Source organism: Suncus etruscus, chromosome 10 (genome assembly GCF_024139225.1).
Source record: "Suncus etruscus isolate mSunEtr1 chromosome 10, mSunEtr1.pri.cur, whole genome shotgun sequence".
NCBI lineage: Eukaryota > Metazoa > Chordata > Mammalia > Eulipotyphla > Soricidae > Suncus > Suncus etruscus.
The window spans coordinates 104,310,283-104,326,993 of record NC_064857.1 but is presented as its reverse complement, the minus strand read 5'-3'; the positions used below and the strand labels follow the sequence as shown (position 1 = coordinate 104,326,993).

At 39.4% G+C, this 16,711-nt stretch overlaps 1 protein-coding gene across 1 annotated transcript in view; it reads right to left on the bottom strand.

Annotated features, from left to right (window-relative positions):
* The window catches only part of GLI3 (GLI family zinc finger 3), a 312,603-nt gene that overhangs the window by 137,884 nt on the left and 158,008 nt on the right, over nt 1–16,711 (bottom strand). The window contains exon 3 of the mRNA XM_049781861.1: nt 9,476–9,581. Coding sequence (XP_049637818.1) covers nt 9,476–9,581 — 106 coding nt within the window. The remainder of the gene's footprint in view (nt 1–9,475; nt 9,582–16,711) is intronic.

Below are 16,711 nucleotides of genomic sequence, written 5' to 3'. Positions count from 1 at the left end.
CCAATCATGGAATCAAAGATTTTTAGCAGCTAACTTTGATGTCTAAAATTTTCTTACTGTTCACATGCTTGAGGAGTCTAGGAGAAGCTCCAAAGGCTACTGCACATGCTTTGACACAGGACCTACAAGTTCAGTCCACAGAATTGCATGGCCCCAAGCACAGAGATGGGAGTAGCCCTGAACATAACCAGATGTGGTCCCCAAACCAAAAGTATCAAAAGTTTTCTTATGCATCTTTTTCACTGTGGGTGATGCTCCTAACTTGGAAAGCTACAAAGATGATGAGAATCTATGACAATGCAATTCCCAGAGTCCAAAGCCTGTGGGACCAGAGTGATAGCGTAGTGGTAAGGCATTTGCCTTGCACGTGGCTGACCCAGGACATATCTGGATTGAATTCCTGGCGTCCCATTTGGTTCCCCAAGCCAGGAGTGATTTCTGAGCACATAGCCAGGAGTAACCCCTGAGCGTCACTGAGTGTGGCCCAAAAACCAAAAAAAAAAAAAGATTGCTAAGTTTTAGGATTGTATTTCCAGAGAAAGAACCTGTTGTGAAGCAGCAACTGATAGACATGGTATGATGGCCATTAATAGAAGGGAACTCTAGGTCATTATATGTAAGCAGTGATTGAATAACAGAGAATCTATTTGGTGCTGGAGAGACTGAACACTGCAATAACTTTAAGTATGCTGCTGCTGTTAAGGGGTCTGAGAGATAGTAGACTGGGTAGGATATTTGCCTTGCATGCAGTTGGCCCATGTTTAATCCCTGGCACCTCATATGGTCCCTGGATCACTCTCGCAGTGATCTCTGAATACAGAGTCAGGAGTAAAACCTAAGCACTGGTAGTTTGGCCCCAAAATAAAACAAAAGCAAAAAAATAAAGTAAACATATGACAGTCCACAGTAATTAAACCTTTGATTTTAGGGTCTAAATATACTATTCATGAGACAATAGAGTGATATAAAAGTGAACAACCAGGGACTTGGAATGTGGCTCCAGTGGTAGAGCATATGCAAGACCCGCTCTGCAAGGCCCCAAGTACAGTCTGAGTGGCCCTGTAAACAGGCAAGCAAAAAGGCAGGAAAGACAGACAGAGGGTGTCCGTAACCTCAGAGCAGCCTAAGAAGAAACAGCTCATCAGCAAAACTGTGGATCATGTTTATTTAGAAATTACTAGATACTGGGCATGAGCTTGGCCTACCAAATACAGCATTTTCTACCAAGTAATTGTAATCCCTTCATTTTCTTGCTTCCTTTCTGGTAGCATAAGCTGCAAATGTTCCTACACTATACCACTCTTAACAGTGGTACTAGTAGAATACAGATCAGGGGAGAATGGCTAATTGAAGGCTATTTACGGGCTGCCAAAAATCATAGTTCCAACAGAGATTTTTTTTTTAAAGGAGGGCGGGCCCGGAGAGATAGCACAGCGGCGTTTGCCTTGCAAGCAGCTGATCCAGGACCAAAGGTGGTTGGTTCGAATCCCAGTGTCCCATCTGGTCCCCCGTGCCTGCCAGGAACTATTTCTGAGCAGACAGCCAGGAGTGACCCCTGAGCAACGCCGGGTGAGGCCCAAAAACCAAAAAAAAAAAAAAAAAAAAAACAAAAAGGAGGGCATGATGGGAAGCAAGGAGAGAACAAAGAAAGGAGGAACACAGAGTATTTTCTGCTCCCTTTTCTATCTTAGCTACAACCAATCATGCTGATCATCTCCTGCTCTTATTCCAAGGAGATAGACATAATCATGATGCAATACCTACTTACTGCCAATGCACTCGGTCTTCTCCCAAGGACCAGGATGTGTAAAGAACAATTTTTATTTCAGTGAAGAAATTTCAGTGAGTCACTAATGAAAAAAAAAAAAAAGTCCACTCTCCCTGAGAGAGAGAGAGGGAGAGGGAGAGAGAATCTTCAAGTAGAAAAGAACAAGAATGAACATGTTTTTCCCAAGAGGAAAGAAGAATCTCATTTTATTAAACAGACTAATAAAGGGAGGGAGTAAAAAGTGGTACCCTCTGAGAAGCAGTTTGGGCTGGGACTGGGGCATGGAACCACAGACCAATCAAGAGCTACAGTCAGTCCAATAACACGTCTATCAAAATTTTAATTACTGCAGTGGGTTCAAGACTAAAGATCCTGGTCTAGAAAATGAAATGCAGAAGAGCCAGAAGGATAGTACAGCAGGTGAGCCTCTTGCCGTACATGCAGCTGACCTGGCACGAATTTAATCCCTGATATCCCATATGGTATCCCAGGACTGTTTGAGTGCAGAGTCAGGAGAAAACCCTGATTATCTCTGAGTCCAACCAGAGATATATGTGAAGAAACAGTTTGAAATTTTGTTCCTATTGATCCATAAACACAATAACTTTACATCAGATCAATGTATGCAAGAAGTATTATACATAGCAGTGGGGATTAACTCAACAGTTAGGGATTCATGCCCACGGCATAGTCATAGAGACCCCCCAGGCACCGCCAGGTGTGTTTAGTTGGCCCTTGAGACATATGTCCCTGCAGGACATAAGCAGTATGCACACCAAGTCTGAGCACTGAATTGTCCAGTCCAACTGGCTTAATAGCACCATTACTCAGCACCACAGAATAGTGCTCCTATATGCCACTGGAGCACAGCTTGGGGACTTTATTACCTGCAAGGATTATCTGTCCTCAAGTTAAAATGAAAAATTTTATCTTGGATCTTTACAAAGACACGTAGGTCTATTTTTCAAAGGAAAAAATGATTTGATAATTCTTAACATTTTTAAACAACATAGAACAAAAAGTACTTTGTTCATTTGTGTGAGTTATTATAATTATACTCTGACAAAACTGACTGATAACTGAGGTTATCTGAGGTGTGGAGTGAAAGGAAATAATGTGATAGAAGAATATTGACACTTTGGTGATATACAGAGTGTGGTAACTCTGCAACCCCAAAATATAAAATCATTCACATTTTTATAAGTCAATACTATCTTAATAAATACAAACACACACACTGTATTCCCATGGGAGGGGCTGTGATATTCCAATAGTCTAAGTTTCTGTTCAAAATTTTGAAACATTAGATATATTCCAGGAAGCTTGATCTAGTTCCATAAAATTTAACAGTGCCTTCCCCAGAATTATGCAAAGCCACATAAAGTGATGTAAACTATGTGAGGCATAAAATGGAGAGAAAACCAAGAAGTAAAATCATATACCAAATTCACTGTCTTCATTTAGCTTCCATCATTTTAGCAGATTTTAGCATCAATGCTTCAAGTAACAACAGTACTATAGTAAAATGTTCTGATATTTTTTCCAGAGCACTGTATATTATTCTACTTAGCATGGAAACATGTCAACATTCTAGTTAACATGGAAGCTGTGCTCAGGCAGAACAAATGACTGAGCCTTAAATTCTGAAAATTTGGTGGAGAAGAATTTTAAGAATAAAGGGATTCCCCCATACCCAGCATTACTGCTGTAACTAAAAAATGCTGGAAACAAATATTTAATTTACTTATTTGGGAAAAGTGGGCTTGGGTCACATCCAGAGGTGCTCAGGAGCTATACATGTAGTTATGTTAGGAGAAAACCCTAGTACTGTGTAGTGCATCAGATGGTGTCAGGATTAAACTGGGTAAGCCACACTTGAGGCAAGGACCTCTGAACTCTCTCTTAGCCTCTTTATACTTAGGAGCAGGGCATCTCCCAAGCATTGCTCAGAAGGATAGAGGCTTCCTCCAGGTCACTATCAAGCACTTGGGCTCTAGTTCTTTTTTTTTTAATTAAATATAATTTTTATTTTAATCATAGTGGCTTACATATCATTGACAATAATATTTTAGGTGCATATTAACATAAAATCAGGGAATTCCCATCACCGAATTGTCCTCCCTCTACCTCCGTTCCCGGGTTTCTTCCCATATCCTCTTCCCTTACTCCCGGGGCTGCTAGAATAAGTGGTCCCCTCTGTGCCTAGCTTACTACTTAGTGGTCTTACACCTATTTGGTCTTGGTACCTCCCTTATTCCCCCGCCCCAATTGGGAGGCGGGACTAGATAGTTCAAGTTATGTGGTTTTGTTTGAAGAAGAGAAAAGTAGTAACCTGGAGAACAAAAAGAAAAAAAGAATCAGATACTCCGGAAATGGGCTTTCTTCCTTGGTTTGAGAGACGAAGGGGAAAAAGAAGGTGAAATACCACAACAGTACATAAAGAAGTGTCAAAAAAAATATCCAGTGAGCATTCCAAAAAAACAAACAAACAAACAAAACAAAACAAAACAAAACAAAAGGGTAAGCATCATATAAAGCCATGGTATTGAAATAAAAAATGTGGCAGAGCACCTAAGAAAAAAAAAAAGAAGAAAATAAATAAATAAATATAAATGGAGACATCCACTTCAATAGCCAAACCACAACAATGCAATCAACAAAAAAATAGATAAGTAAATAATAATAAAAATTGGTTTGTGCTTTTTTTTTTTCCCTCCTGCAGATGCACAGTAAATATTGGGGTCATTCAAAAAGGAATTTCCTTTGCCTAAGAGATACAAGGTTTCTCCACCCTTGAAGTATATTGTCATGGGATTAACTATAGACTCCTTTCAGGTTCATTTACTCTCCCTGTGGTGCTTTTGTGGTGTATGGAAGACTTCTGCTCCATCCTGGGTGATAACATCAAACCTCTGTATCTAAAGGTCTCGGTATCTGCACTAGCCAAGGAGTTGAACTTATGATTATGTCTTTCTTTGTGGGTCTAGAAATTCTGTTCCCTCAGTGTCATTTTAATCCGTCTTCTGTGGTTGGCACTCCTGGTCTTTGCACTGATCCTAAGATGGGCCTGGGATAGCGTCTTCCGTTATGTTTCCAGAGGTCCCCTTCCGTTGCAATAGTCTCAGACAGACCTCTGGAACTAGGGATCATAGTTGTTATGCAGGTTGTAGCTCACACCCTAGACTAGGGCTTTTTTATTGGTCCCTGGATACATACAGTCTGGCCATGGTTCTGTCAGCCAGTCATCTGTAAATCGCGATCTTGGCATTTGGACAGACCAAAGGGTGACAAGTCTTCTGATTTTGTCTTATCGTTAGCTGGTGAGGTAGGATAACTTGCTCTTAGGTCAAGTTGTTCCCTTTTTCCTCGTTGTCAGGGTATCATATTAGGGCTGGCACTTGTTGGTGTCTGAGCACTGTTAAGGATGTCCTGGTTGGGATCTGTTTCCTGTGGCTGTTGTGAAGAAGTGTGTCGTTTCTATGTCTGTGGTCCAGGGTTCAAGGCTGGACGGTTGGTGTCTAATCACCTGGGGTCTAAGTTGGGTCCACATGACATATTTTCAAGGTGGAGATACCCCTGTATTGTAAACAAGTATGAGTTCTTATCCCTAATAAATAAGAGCTCGTTTTTATATGTAAGATTTCCCCTTTTTTTAGTGTGCCTTTGCAGGGAGAAATGGTGCTACATTATATTGCCAGTGCATTTGAGGGTGGAGAGAGAAGAAAACAAAAACATGTCACACACCCAAAAAAGATAAAAATAGAAATAAAAAAAATATGTGCTCACGTATATATATGACAAGAAAAAAGATTTTTAAGAAATGAAGTAAAAAATTAATTAAAGGAACAAGGTGATGCAAGAAAGTATCTTGCCTTTGGGGAAAAGCAGGCAAAGAGGTAGTGTAATACAGGTCTTATACTTATGATGGGCTCTAGTTCTTAGGGACTCATTTCTCCAGCCCTCAGAATGAGTCATTGCGTGTCACTCTGTGACAATTTGAGAAAATTGACGCTTACATTCCTCACCACATATTAAATGCTGCAATTTGAAATGTGTGGCTTTGAAACAGAAAGGAAAGGAGTAGTGTCAAATGTTATTTCAAGTACTGTATGAATTTGGAGTCACTGAAGTTTCTGCACCTCCTTTTCACTGACTAACCATAAACTGTGAGTAACATTAAGAGCAAGCAAGCTGGGTGAACAAGAAAGCATTTAGCAAGCAGGGTTCTTTAACCCAAACTGACAGGTTTCAGTACATATTTATAAGGCTCAGTAGTTATTATTAGGCTGTAATTGCAGTTGTTCTAACACCTAATAAGCTCTGGTTGGAAAAACAAAGGCAGGTTAATTTGTGATTTCCTCTACTCATTCAGAGGCAAATTAAGTGTCAAACAGCTAATACGAAACATATTTCATTTTATGAGATTTTCATTTAATTCTGCACCATATCATTGATGCCTTAATATAGGGTGGTTTATCTAAAAAGAGGAGCAATTTATAAAGCTCTTTCAATAGAATCTTTAATGATAGGATATGATAGCATAATTATCACAATGCCACGATCTTTCTAACAGAGATCTGTCAGCATTTCCATCATCAACCAAATCCTGTTTTCAAGAGACAATTTTAAGGTTGACAAAGAAAAACAATTATGTGTACAAAATAATGAAAATATCTGGAAATTCCATCTTCTTATAATTAAAATATTTATTCCAAAAATCAAGTAATCTCACTAATTTTCTAGAAGAAAATTATTAGCACGCCTTCTAGAATTCGAATTGGTGATAATATCTTTTACTTTTCCAAGTTACCACTGCCTCCTCAGTAAAGATTTGCTTTTAAGATCTCAATAACCATCACATTCACCCACCAATCACCCAATCAGTATCATTACTTAGAGCAGAGATCTTCAGCCATTTACACCTAGGGCCCAGCACAGCCTGAAAAAGCCAGCAGTTAGAACATTTCAGAACATCACAGAGCAGTCCAGCGATTTTTCATTGAGCCAGATCAGAACAAAATCTCAGGATTCTTTCTGCAAACCTCCAGTTGCCTCTGATGCAAATTCTCAGCACTTTCTTAGAGATGTTTGCTATTAAAAGTACTCAGATGTTTCATTGACGTTTCCTACAATTAGGATTAGAAAGATTTCCTAATTATCCTATAATGAATCCAAAACAGTTGATCATCAAACCATGAGGAATTTTGGAATGGAGATAATAGCAGGTAGGGTGCTTGCCTTGCATGCAGACGACCTGGGTTAAATTCAATTCAATTAAACTACGCTGCTTAACTCAGGAGTTTAGCTCAAGAATCTGAGTTCCCATTATAGATTAGTAGCTGAGAGAATAGCACTCATCTGCTTTTTGCTGGTTCTAAGACTGGTCCAAAGACCATCTTTCACAAAGGGCCATCTTTCGCAAGGGCTACTATCAAAAATACTAGCAGGAGGTAGCATCCATTAAACATTAAATGATCTTGAGAGGGTAAATACTCCAAAGAAAGCAAACATGCGGGGCTACAAGGAACAGCCTTTGTGAGAGACATTGAATATGAAACCTATTCTCTTGCTCTTGTTCTTGTTGGGGATTTTTCACTTGTTGGTTTACAGGGGGTTAGGGCTGGTGCAAAGTCTGAGTTTACAAATGAGTATGCTCAGGGCTTACTTCCAACTCTTGGCTCAAGGATTATTCTTAGCAGGGACTAAGAACCATATGAGATGCCAGGAATTGAGCTCAGGTTTGTTGTGTGTGTGCAAGACAAAAACCTTCCCATTGTACTATCTATCTAGTTCCTGAAAGTAATATCTGAATCAGACCTTGAAAGTAAGGAGTTGAAGCAGGAGTTGGCCCCACATGATGGGAAGGGAAGGGAGGGTAATGCTAAAATCACATCAGGTTTCCATGGCATAGAGGCACAGAGCTGCCTTAGTTTCCAGCAAGAGAGCTAAGACCACAAACCGTATACCAATAGCAATGGCATTTCCTCTCAGAAGCTTCTATAAGACATCACAGACTTTGAATAGAAATAGTCCATCACTAAACCCTAAGCCAGGTAAATAACAGTAGAGTCTATTACTGCAGGAAGTTCCAGAATCTGCAAAAAATCCCAGCTCAACAGTCAGAACTGCAATTTCTCCCTAGGATTCTCCAAGCTGGACTTTCCTTAAATCTTGAGATGTTCCATTACTGAGAGCTACTGCTGGCCAGGACAGAAAACACAGGAGTGCTCTCTCTACCATGAGAATTCACTCTGGTTATTCGGCCAAGGAACCAAGTTGGGATTTTCAGTGATGAATACAGAGTTGAATTTAACTAGAAGCCAAACTATAATGAAGCCAGGGGCACTGATGCAGTCTATCAAATAAATTCCTATTTTAAAATTTCTCAATTATATGATTTTGGAAAATCCATGAACAAATCTGATTTAAATGACTGCAGGGACTGAAGTTCAGAAGAAATTCAACACCTACCTCTGAGAGCTGCTTGGTTCCGTCTTGCCTCTTCAAAAAACCTGTGTTATAGGGTGGCTACATAGCAGGTCTCAGCCTGCCCCCTGGAATGTCCTTCCTTTGTATGGGGTCTTCCATATTGCCTCTGAGTTTTATCCAAGTTTATTTTTATTGGGCGTTAGCAGCTTGGAAATATTTATGTTCCAGTGAAAAGAAGTAAAAGTCACAAGTTTCTGTATTCTCTCTCTAAATATCCACTTCTCCTTTAATGCTTATAGAAGTCTGCAACACAAATTTATGACTTACCTCCAGGCAAATCTGCTCTGAAATTACAATTCAGTAATGGAGGATGGATCCAAAACTCTGTTAGTAAAATATTATGTGTGTACTTGGGCATGTAGTTAGGGTTGTTAATATCAATTAATTCTGTTCACAGAGGAGGACTTGTTTTAAAACAACTTCATTTTTCTTTGGCATATATGTAATTACATAGCTGTAACTAATAGCTACAGCAATGCAATCTACCATCTAAATAACCAGTATTATTCTTCAAAGTAGTATTTGTGCTTTTCTAACTTGACTGTCTCAGAAATGGAGAGTTGTCACCAGATTTGACTAAATGTATGTGCCAATGCTATTAGAAAAGATCCCAGTGATGATGGTACATGAGAGTTTGTGGAGAGGTCCATAAAAAAAACACCATTTTAGCTTCCGAGCCCATTATATTTTTTTCCCCTCCAAACTCATTAAGATGAAATTTATTTCCAAGTAACCTTCTTCCTTTTCTAACTTGGGTTCACACCACCATTCTTTCCTTTTATCTTTGTATAAACCAAGTGCTCAAACATATTTGCCATTTTGTTTGGGTGACATTTCCATCAATCAAGTGATTTTGGTATATGTGCCATAGGGCTATGAAAATTTCATTACAATTCTCTGTGGTTTCTGGGACAGGACTTTGACAGAACAGAAATTTGGGCAGGCAAAACTTCAAATCTAATCGCTACCAAATCCATATATTATATAGTCACTATCCATGAGGCCGCTGTATTAACAGTGTATTAATAGCTCACAGAATACACATCAGGAACATATGCAACAGACACTTGGCAGACACCTGGCATGACAGGCATTTCTCAGGAAACATAGAAATTTGTTTGCCTCGATCATACCTTCAAAGTCCAGTAACCAGTTGTTGGAATATTGGAAGACATCCAATATTCCAGTATCTTTTAGTGGGTATAGTGGGATACTTACACATGCAGTGGAGGAATTGGAGATGGATCATAATGGTAACGCCCTTCATGATGTCTTGCATCAATTGGTACAGGAGGATGAAATGCAGGGAAAAGATGAGGAGGGTCTGAAAAAGAAAGCCAGTTATAAACAGTGTGAAATAGAATTCCAATCCATAAGCAGCAATCTTTGCATCGTATATGAAATCTACCTTTAAGAATATGCAAAGAGGGGTCAAAGAGATAACATAGCCAATAGGGCATTTGTTTTGAACTTGATTGACCAGGGTTCGATTTTTCTGGCATCCCATATGATCCCCTGAGCCGTCCATGAATGCAGAGACAAAAATAACACCTGAGTACTACAGATGTGGCCCCACAAAAAAACCCAAAATTAAAAAATAATATGTAAAAGTAGCCTTGAAAATTCACATGAAGGCTATCTTAAGGACTGCTAAGTATGACTAGTTAATGCCTGCTCCCAGAAAAGCATTACCCATGCATGCCACTAAAACTCTGAGAAAAAAAATCAAGAGGAATATCACATAATCCTATCAGGAAGAAAGGCCAGTGGCAGAACTGAGGAACAACAGAAGCAAGTAATGAAATGCTTCCTGAATATTTTGCATAAAATATAAAAAAATTATGTTTGTCAGGGGACAGAGAGATATAGCAGGTAGGTTGACTTGCAGACAGCTAACTCAGGATTGATCCCAGCATCTCATATCATCCTCCAAACTCCACTAGGAGTGATCTCTGGGTGCAGAACAAGGAGAAATAAGCCCTTAGCACTGCTGGTATGATCCAAAAATAAAGAAAAAATATAAATTGTCATGAAATTCTACAGTTGCATTTAAGTTGCAGCATATTGTATGATATTATGATTCCTTGCAGCTGCATAGTATTTCATTAGGTATATATACCACATCATCATTATCCAAATAGTAGTAACCAAACTTCAAAATGTACTTGCCAGAGAAGCAAGCTGGGGGGTGGGAGAGAACCTGAGGACAGTTGCTCACAGAAGTTGACACTGGTGGTGGGACTAATGTTGGAACACTGTATGCCTGAAATTCTCCTTTGAATAATTTTGTAAATTATAGTGTCTTTTTAAAAATTTAATTTTATTATCCAAATAAAGATCAAAATGTAAAATAGATACCAATACTATCTCTTCTATACCAAAGTTGTTTTTTTTTTTGTGTTGTTTTGGTTTGGTTTTTGGTTTTGGGGCCACACCCAGTGATGCTCAGGGGTTACTCCTGGCTATGTGCAGAGAAATTGCTCCTGGCTTGGGGAATCATATGGGACACCAGGGAATAGAACAGCAGTCTGTCCTAAGTCAGCCGCTTTGGTCCCTTTTTTTTTCCCCCTTTTTAAATCTATTTATTCAATAGAATCACAATGAGATAGTTACAAAGTTGTTCATGATTAGTTTCAATCATAGAATATCTAATACCCTTCACCAGTGCATATTTTCCACTACTAATGTCCCAAGTTTCCTTCCTCTCCTTCCCCCTACCTACCTCTGTGGCAGACATTTAATTTCTCTCTCTTTCTCTTCCTCTTAACACTGTGGTTTGTACTATATTTAATGAAGGGGTACCATGCATATTATTTTATTCCCCTTCAGCACCCAGTTATTGTTCAGAGTGGGCAGTTCCAACAGTCATTGTCGCAGTGGACCTTTCTTCGCTCTAACTGTACTCACTGCTTTTTATGGCAAGTTTCCTACCATGGACTGATGCCCCTGGCCTTCTATTGTCTCTAGATATTATTACTATATTATCTTCTAATCTTCTTATAAACCACAAATGAGTTAGATTATTCTATGTCTACCCCTCTCCCTCTGGCTAATTTCACTCAGCATAATCCTCTCTATAATAAACACAATTTTTAATAATTAAAAATTCTTCTCCACAGGCAGTTCTACAAGACAAACACAACATCAGCAAGACATTGTTGGATTCAGGGAATACAAAGAACAGTGCACCATACATGGGGTCTGTCCCTGGCATGGTCCCTATAATCCTGAGTATCACAGAGCCTGACCAATAACATGGTAAGGCCCTTGCATTGAATTGCTAACATGACACTTAGAATTTTCAAAGGGGTCCCCATTGAGCATTTGCAAAACACCATCCCTACCCCCAGAAAGAAAAAGTCACTGCTATCAGTTTATTTTTAAGAAATTATTGGAGTTGGAGAGAGAGTATAGTAGCTAGTATGTAGCAGAGCCAAGTCCCATTCTGTGCACCTCATATGGTCTTCTGAATCAATTCCTGAGTACAGAGCCAGGAATAATCCCCAAGTATTACCAGATGTGCCCCCCCAAATATATATACATATATATATCATACATATATAAATAAATAAGTCTTCTGACAGAATTTTGGGGTAAAGTGGGTTTTGAGTCACACCAAGCTGTACTCAGGACTTATTCCTGGTTCTATACTCGAAAATTACTGCTGACAGGACATCAGGTACCATATGGGATGTCAGGGATCTACCCACTTTACCGTCCCTCAATACCTCTTCTGACAAAAGTTTGTTTCTTATTTTCTTTGTTGTTCTTTCTCTCACTCCCTCTCTTGTTTCAGCATAAAGAGAAAATGACTGAGAAATGTTGAGCTATTATTTTCTATTTGATGAGTTTAGGTGTTATATTTGGTGCGTTTGATGAGTTGAGGGGAGAGGGTAGCTCCACATTAGGTTTGTGGCAAAAGTGAGTCCCCAAGTTCAATTTTTGTGAATGACCCCAGTAGCACTGCTATTTGAGATTTCAGGTATCACATGAAGTATGCAATCTTTTAAATCAAAGGTATCCAACCTTTAGCCATTGCAATAATAAAAAATAAAGTAAGTTCTGATTGAAAGTATGTGGTGTGTCTTGCAACACTGGGGGAATAAAAGCCCCAAAGATACGTATAAATTCTGCATATAGGAATTAGGTTAAATAAAGAAAACATAAATTAATGAGGATGATTTCAGATTTGGCCAAAGAATCTGGTTTTAGTCTAAGTATTCTACAGTTTTTATTTGTTTCCCTCTTAATTTAACTTAAAAAATTCTCTGGACTAATGAGATCTGTGTGAACATACCTGTGCCACTTATTGATTAGAAAAATCACATCTCTTCATCTATTTGGTGAGGAAATGAAGTGGCTACCTCCATTCTAATTTGTCCATAGTTCAATTTATCCAACTTGTCCATAGTTCAACAGTATTACACAAGAGATGAAATATATGGTAAATGTCACCAGTATATACAGATGTGAATTTATCACAATATTTACCTGAAAGTTATGCACTATCCCTTCAATAGTTTTAAGTATAAATCAGAGCCAGTATCTCCTTTGAGATCCCTGGCACACCTGCCATTAATGTTAAATACACCTATTAAGAAATAAGGAAAGCTCACTCATCTTTACAAGTTGAGCACTTCCCTGTATCTCAGCTTCTAGTTTCTATCTGGAAGAGCAGCAGCATATTCCATCACAGCCCCAAGAAGCTGTCCAAGGAAACCCATATGACATGAACAGGCCTGCATGGCCAGCAGCCACCATAATTATCCACCTCAAGGCTTATCATTTACACATGAGCAGCACAGCTGTGGTGCATCGTAACTCAAGTGTATGTGTAACAAGTTCCCGCACTGCAGCCATCTCCTGTTCTGGCCCTTGACAAAGCACCACAAGATGACTTTTCCAAAGTCAGGGGAAAACTGCTGAAGCAGAAGGAAGTGCCACTAAACCTGGCTACCTCCTATTTATCATACAATTTCCTGAGTGATGGTTCCACAAACCAGCTGTTAAGTGCTGTGTACTCTACTGTCAGCAAACTAACAGGCTAAATGGAAGACAGGGAGAATAATGTGCAGAACTGGTGGAATCAATTTTACTGAGGGAATTAAAATTCTACCAGGTGGGGGTGAGTGTGTGGAGCAATGGTAAGCAGTCAACTGTACATGCTTATGGCTACAGAGATGATTTATTACAGACTTGCAAGAGGTTTGACTACTGGACCAAATTCCTCTTAGAATAAACTGAGATTTGAAGAGTGTGTCTTATCCGAGGCACGAGCTGAATAGTCTTTAAACACCATAAATATGTAATTGGCTTGACACGTGTTTAAATTGAAATGCATAGTAAAAATATTTGTGCTGGGTACAGTTGTCAGTATTCAATTTCACGCTGGCTGTTGTCATGCTACATATTAAGGGTCTCATTAAGAATGAAATGCATTGATTTTTAGGCCCTTGCACAACAGCCTAAGTTGATCATAAAACCTGTATCTAGACAGTCACCTGGAGATTTATCTTCAATTGTATTGTTTTCCCCAGAAATAGTTTTAATACCCTCAGGCTATAACAGCTCTTGGATGCAATTCTGGGAGACTGTCTTTTAAGGTTGAAAATTTACATACAAAAATGGTAGATTAAAAAAGAGAGATCAAAGTCAGCTCAGTTAGTGCCCTAAAGGAGCAACTCTCTAAATGATACTTCAGTAGCCTCAAAGTGCCCAAGAAATGGCATGGGAGTATCCGTAAGAATAAACTGCCCAGGGCATAAATTTTTCTGGCTTAAATATTAAAGTTGGTGTACACCAATTTAAGGCTCTATTTTAGATTAGATATGAGGTTATTTTTCTTTCTTTATGTTAAGACCTGCCTGTACCATGGCCAATTCCTTCAGATGTCCTCAGTTTCCTAGCTCAAGTTGAAATATTACTTTTTTGTGTGAAAGTCACACAAAGTCAATGGCCAAAGTCAATCTGATCCTCCATAATTGCCAAATAAAAGGTAGTGAAAGGGAGAAGGGGTGTATAGTCCACTCTAACAGGGATTTAAAAGGGGCTCCTCCGCCACACAACTGCTTCTCCTGACTAAGGCATCCCAAGTCAACAACCACACCTGCGCAATACCAACCTGCAGAGGGGTCTTCACGATTGAGATAGGTTCCATGCCAGATATTACCCACACTCAGTCACCCTTCGGTTCCCAAGGGTTGGCTGGTAATATACATGTGGAAATGTGGCATTAAGAAGCTGGCTGGTCACTCAAGAGAACCCTAGGATGCTTGATGTCTAGTGATCCCGAGTAACACCAGGTACAGCTAAAAGTCCAAAACAAAATAAACCAACCAACTCCATCAAAAAATAAAAGAGATGAACAGAACTTTCTTAAAGAAGATATGCCATAAGCAGTGGTCCTCAAACTATGGTCTGCGGGCCACATATTGTATTTGTGTCTGTTTTGTTTCTTCATTGCAAAATAGGATATATGCAGTGTGCATAAGAATTCGTTCATAAATTTTGTTTTTACTATAGTCAGACTCTCCAATGGTCTGAGGGACAGTGAACTGGCCCCCTTTATAAAAATTTTGAGGACCCTTGCCATAAGGGATGTGAAAAAAGTGCTTTTGTTTCCCTTATTACCAGAGAAATGCAAATTAAGGCAACAATGAGATATCATCTCACATCAATGAGACTGGGACACATCACAAAAATACAAAAAACAAGCAGTGTTGGTGTGGATGTGAAGAAATGGGCACTTTCACTGTTGGTGGGACTGTTCTCTGGTATGTTCTTCTTGGAAAATAACATACACAATATACACACCTCAAATAACAAGCAAATGAGCTTCTATTTGTCCCAGTGATTCTACATTTTTGTTTTCTACCCCAAAGACCAAGAAAATTATTCAGAAAAAGACATTTGAAGTCTCACGTTCAATGAAATGCTATATCCACAATAGCCAAAATCTGGAAACAATCCAAGTGTCTAAAAACAGATGACTGGATAAAGGAACGATGGCCCATATACATAATAGAATACTACTTGGCTATAAAAGAAGATAAAATCAAACCATTTGTTGCAACATGAATGGATCTTGAGAGTATCATGCTAAGTGACGTTAATCAGGAGTGGAACAGACACAAAATGAGCTTTCTCGTGTATGTGGTATAAAGAAACATAGTTTGGCAATCACAGACATCCAAGGAGGCAGAAAATGAGAACTGGTCATTAGTAGAACATTTACCATAGAGGAGTAATAGGGACACTGGGATAGTGGTAGAGGGAAGCAGAAACTCTGGTGAAGGGTGCAGTGCTGAAATGTTTTACATATAAAACCCTACCAATAACAGTTGTTTAATCTACAGTGTTTAAACTTTAACAAGTAAAATAAAAAAATGTAGTTTCAGAAATAAAAAGATTTCTCTTTGTGATTTTAGAAAAATCTAGATTAAATTCTAAAAATAATGGATGAAACTGACTATAGCAATGGTCATTTAAAATTGACAATCTTGGGCCCAGAGAGATAGCACAGCATCATTTGCCTTGCAAGCAGCTGATCCAGGACCAAAGGTGGTTGGTTCAAATCCCGGTGTCCTATAGCCAGGAGCTATTTCTGAGCAGACAGTCAGGAGTAACCCCTGAGCACCACTGGGTGTGGCCCAAAAACCAAATAAATAGATAAATAAATAAATAAAGTAAATTACCTTTCTTATAAGAAACATCTAGTTTGGCTACACAAAGCCCAGAGTATCTATGGGGCTGCAGCTTATCTCTTGCTTTCATTTATTCCAACCACCACTCCAAGGGTATTAGGTCTAGTCTCTTGCATCACCTGCACTGACCAGGAAATTTTAATGATGGGAAACTTACAGGATTCATACAGAGAAGGAGAACGTTCTGGACTCAAAGTCCACTGCTACTGCAACCAAACCAACCAGGAGAACCTCTAAACAGGATGGTGCCTGCTGGTTTCTGCCAGGAGTCAAAAGGGTGCAGAGACTGGATTTCATCAACGTTCCTGCCAGTGATCCTGCCTGCTTCAGAGGTGGGTCTAGACGTACACACACTGATTCCTGCTGATTTCTGACGGGAGTCAGAAGGGCGCAGAAGCCATCTTGGGCCACGCGATTTCCACGCAATTTCCAGCTGTCGGAGACTAGATTTCATCAGCATTACTGCCAGTGATCCTGCCTGCTTCAGAGCTGCTTGAGACTAGATTTCATCTGCTTTCCTGCCGGTGATCCTGCCTGCTTCAGAGTTGGGTTGGGACATACACACACTGGTTCCTGCTGGTTTCTGCCAGGAGTCAGAAAGGTGCAGAAGCCATCTTGGGTCATACTGTTTTCAGCTGCCTGAGACAGGATTTCATCAGCGTTCCTGCCGGTGATCCTGCCTGCTTCAGAGGTGAATGTCAATTTTCTGGGTGACCCTGGAGACTACAGTGAAGGTTTTAGAGGCTTCAAA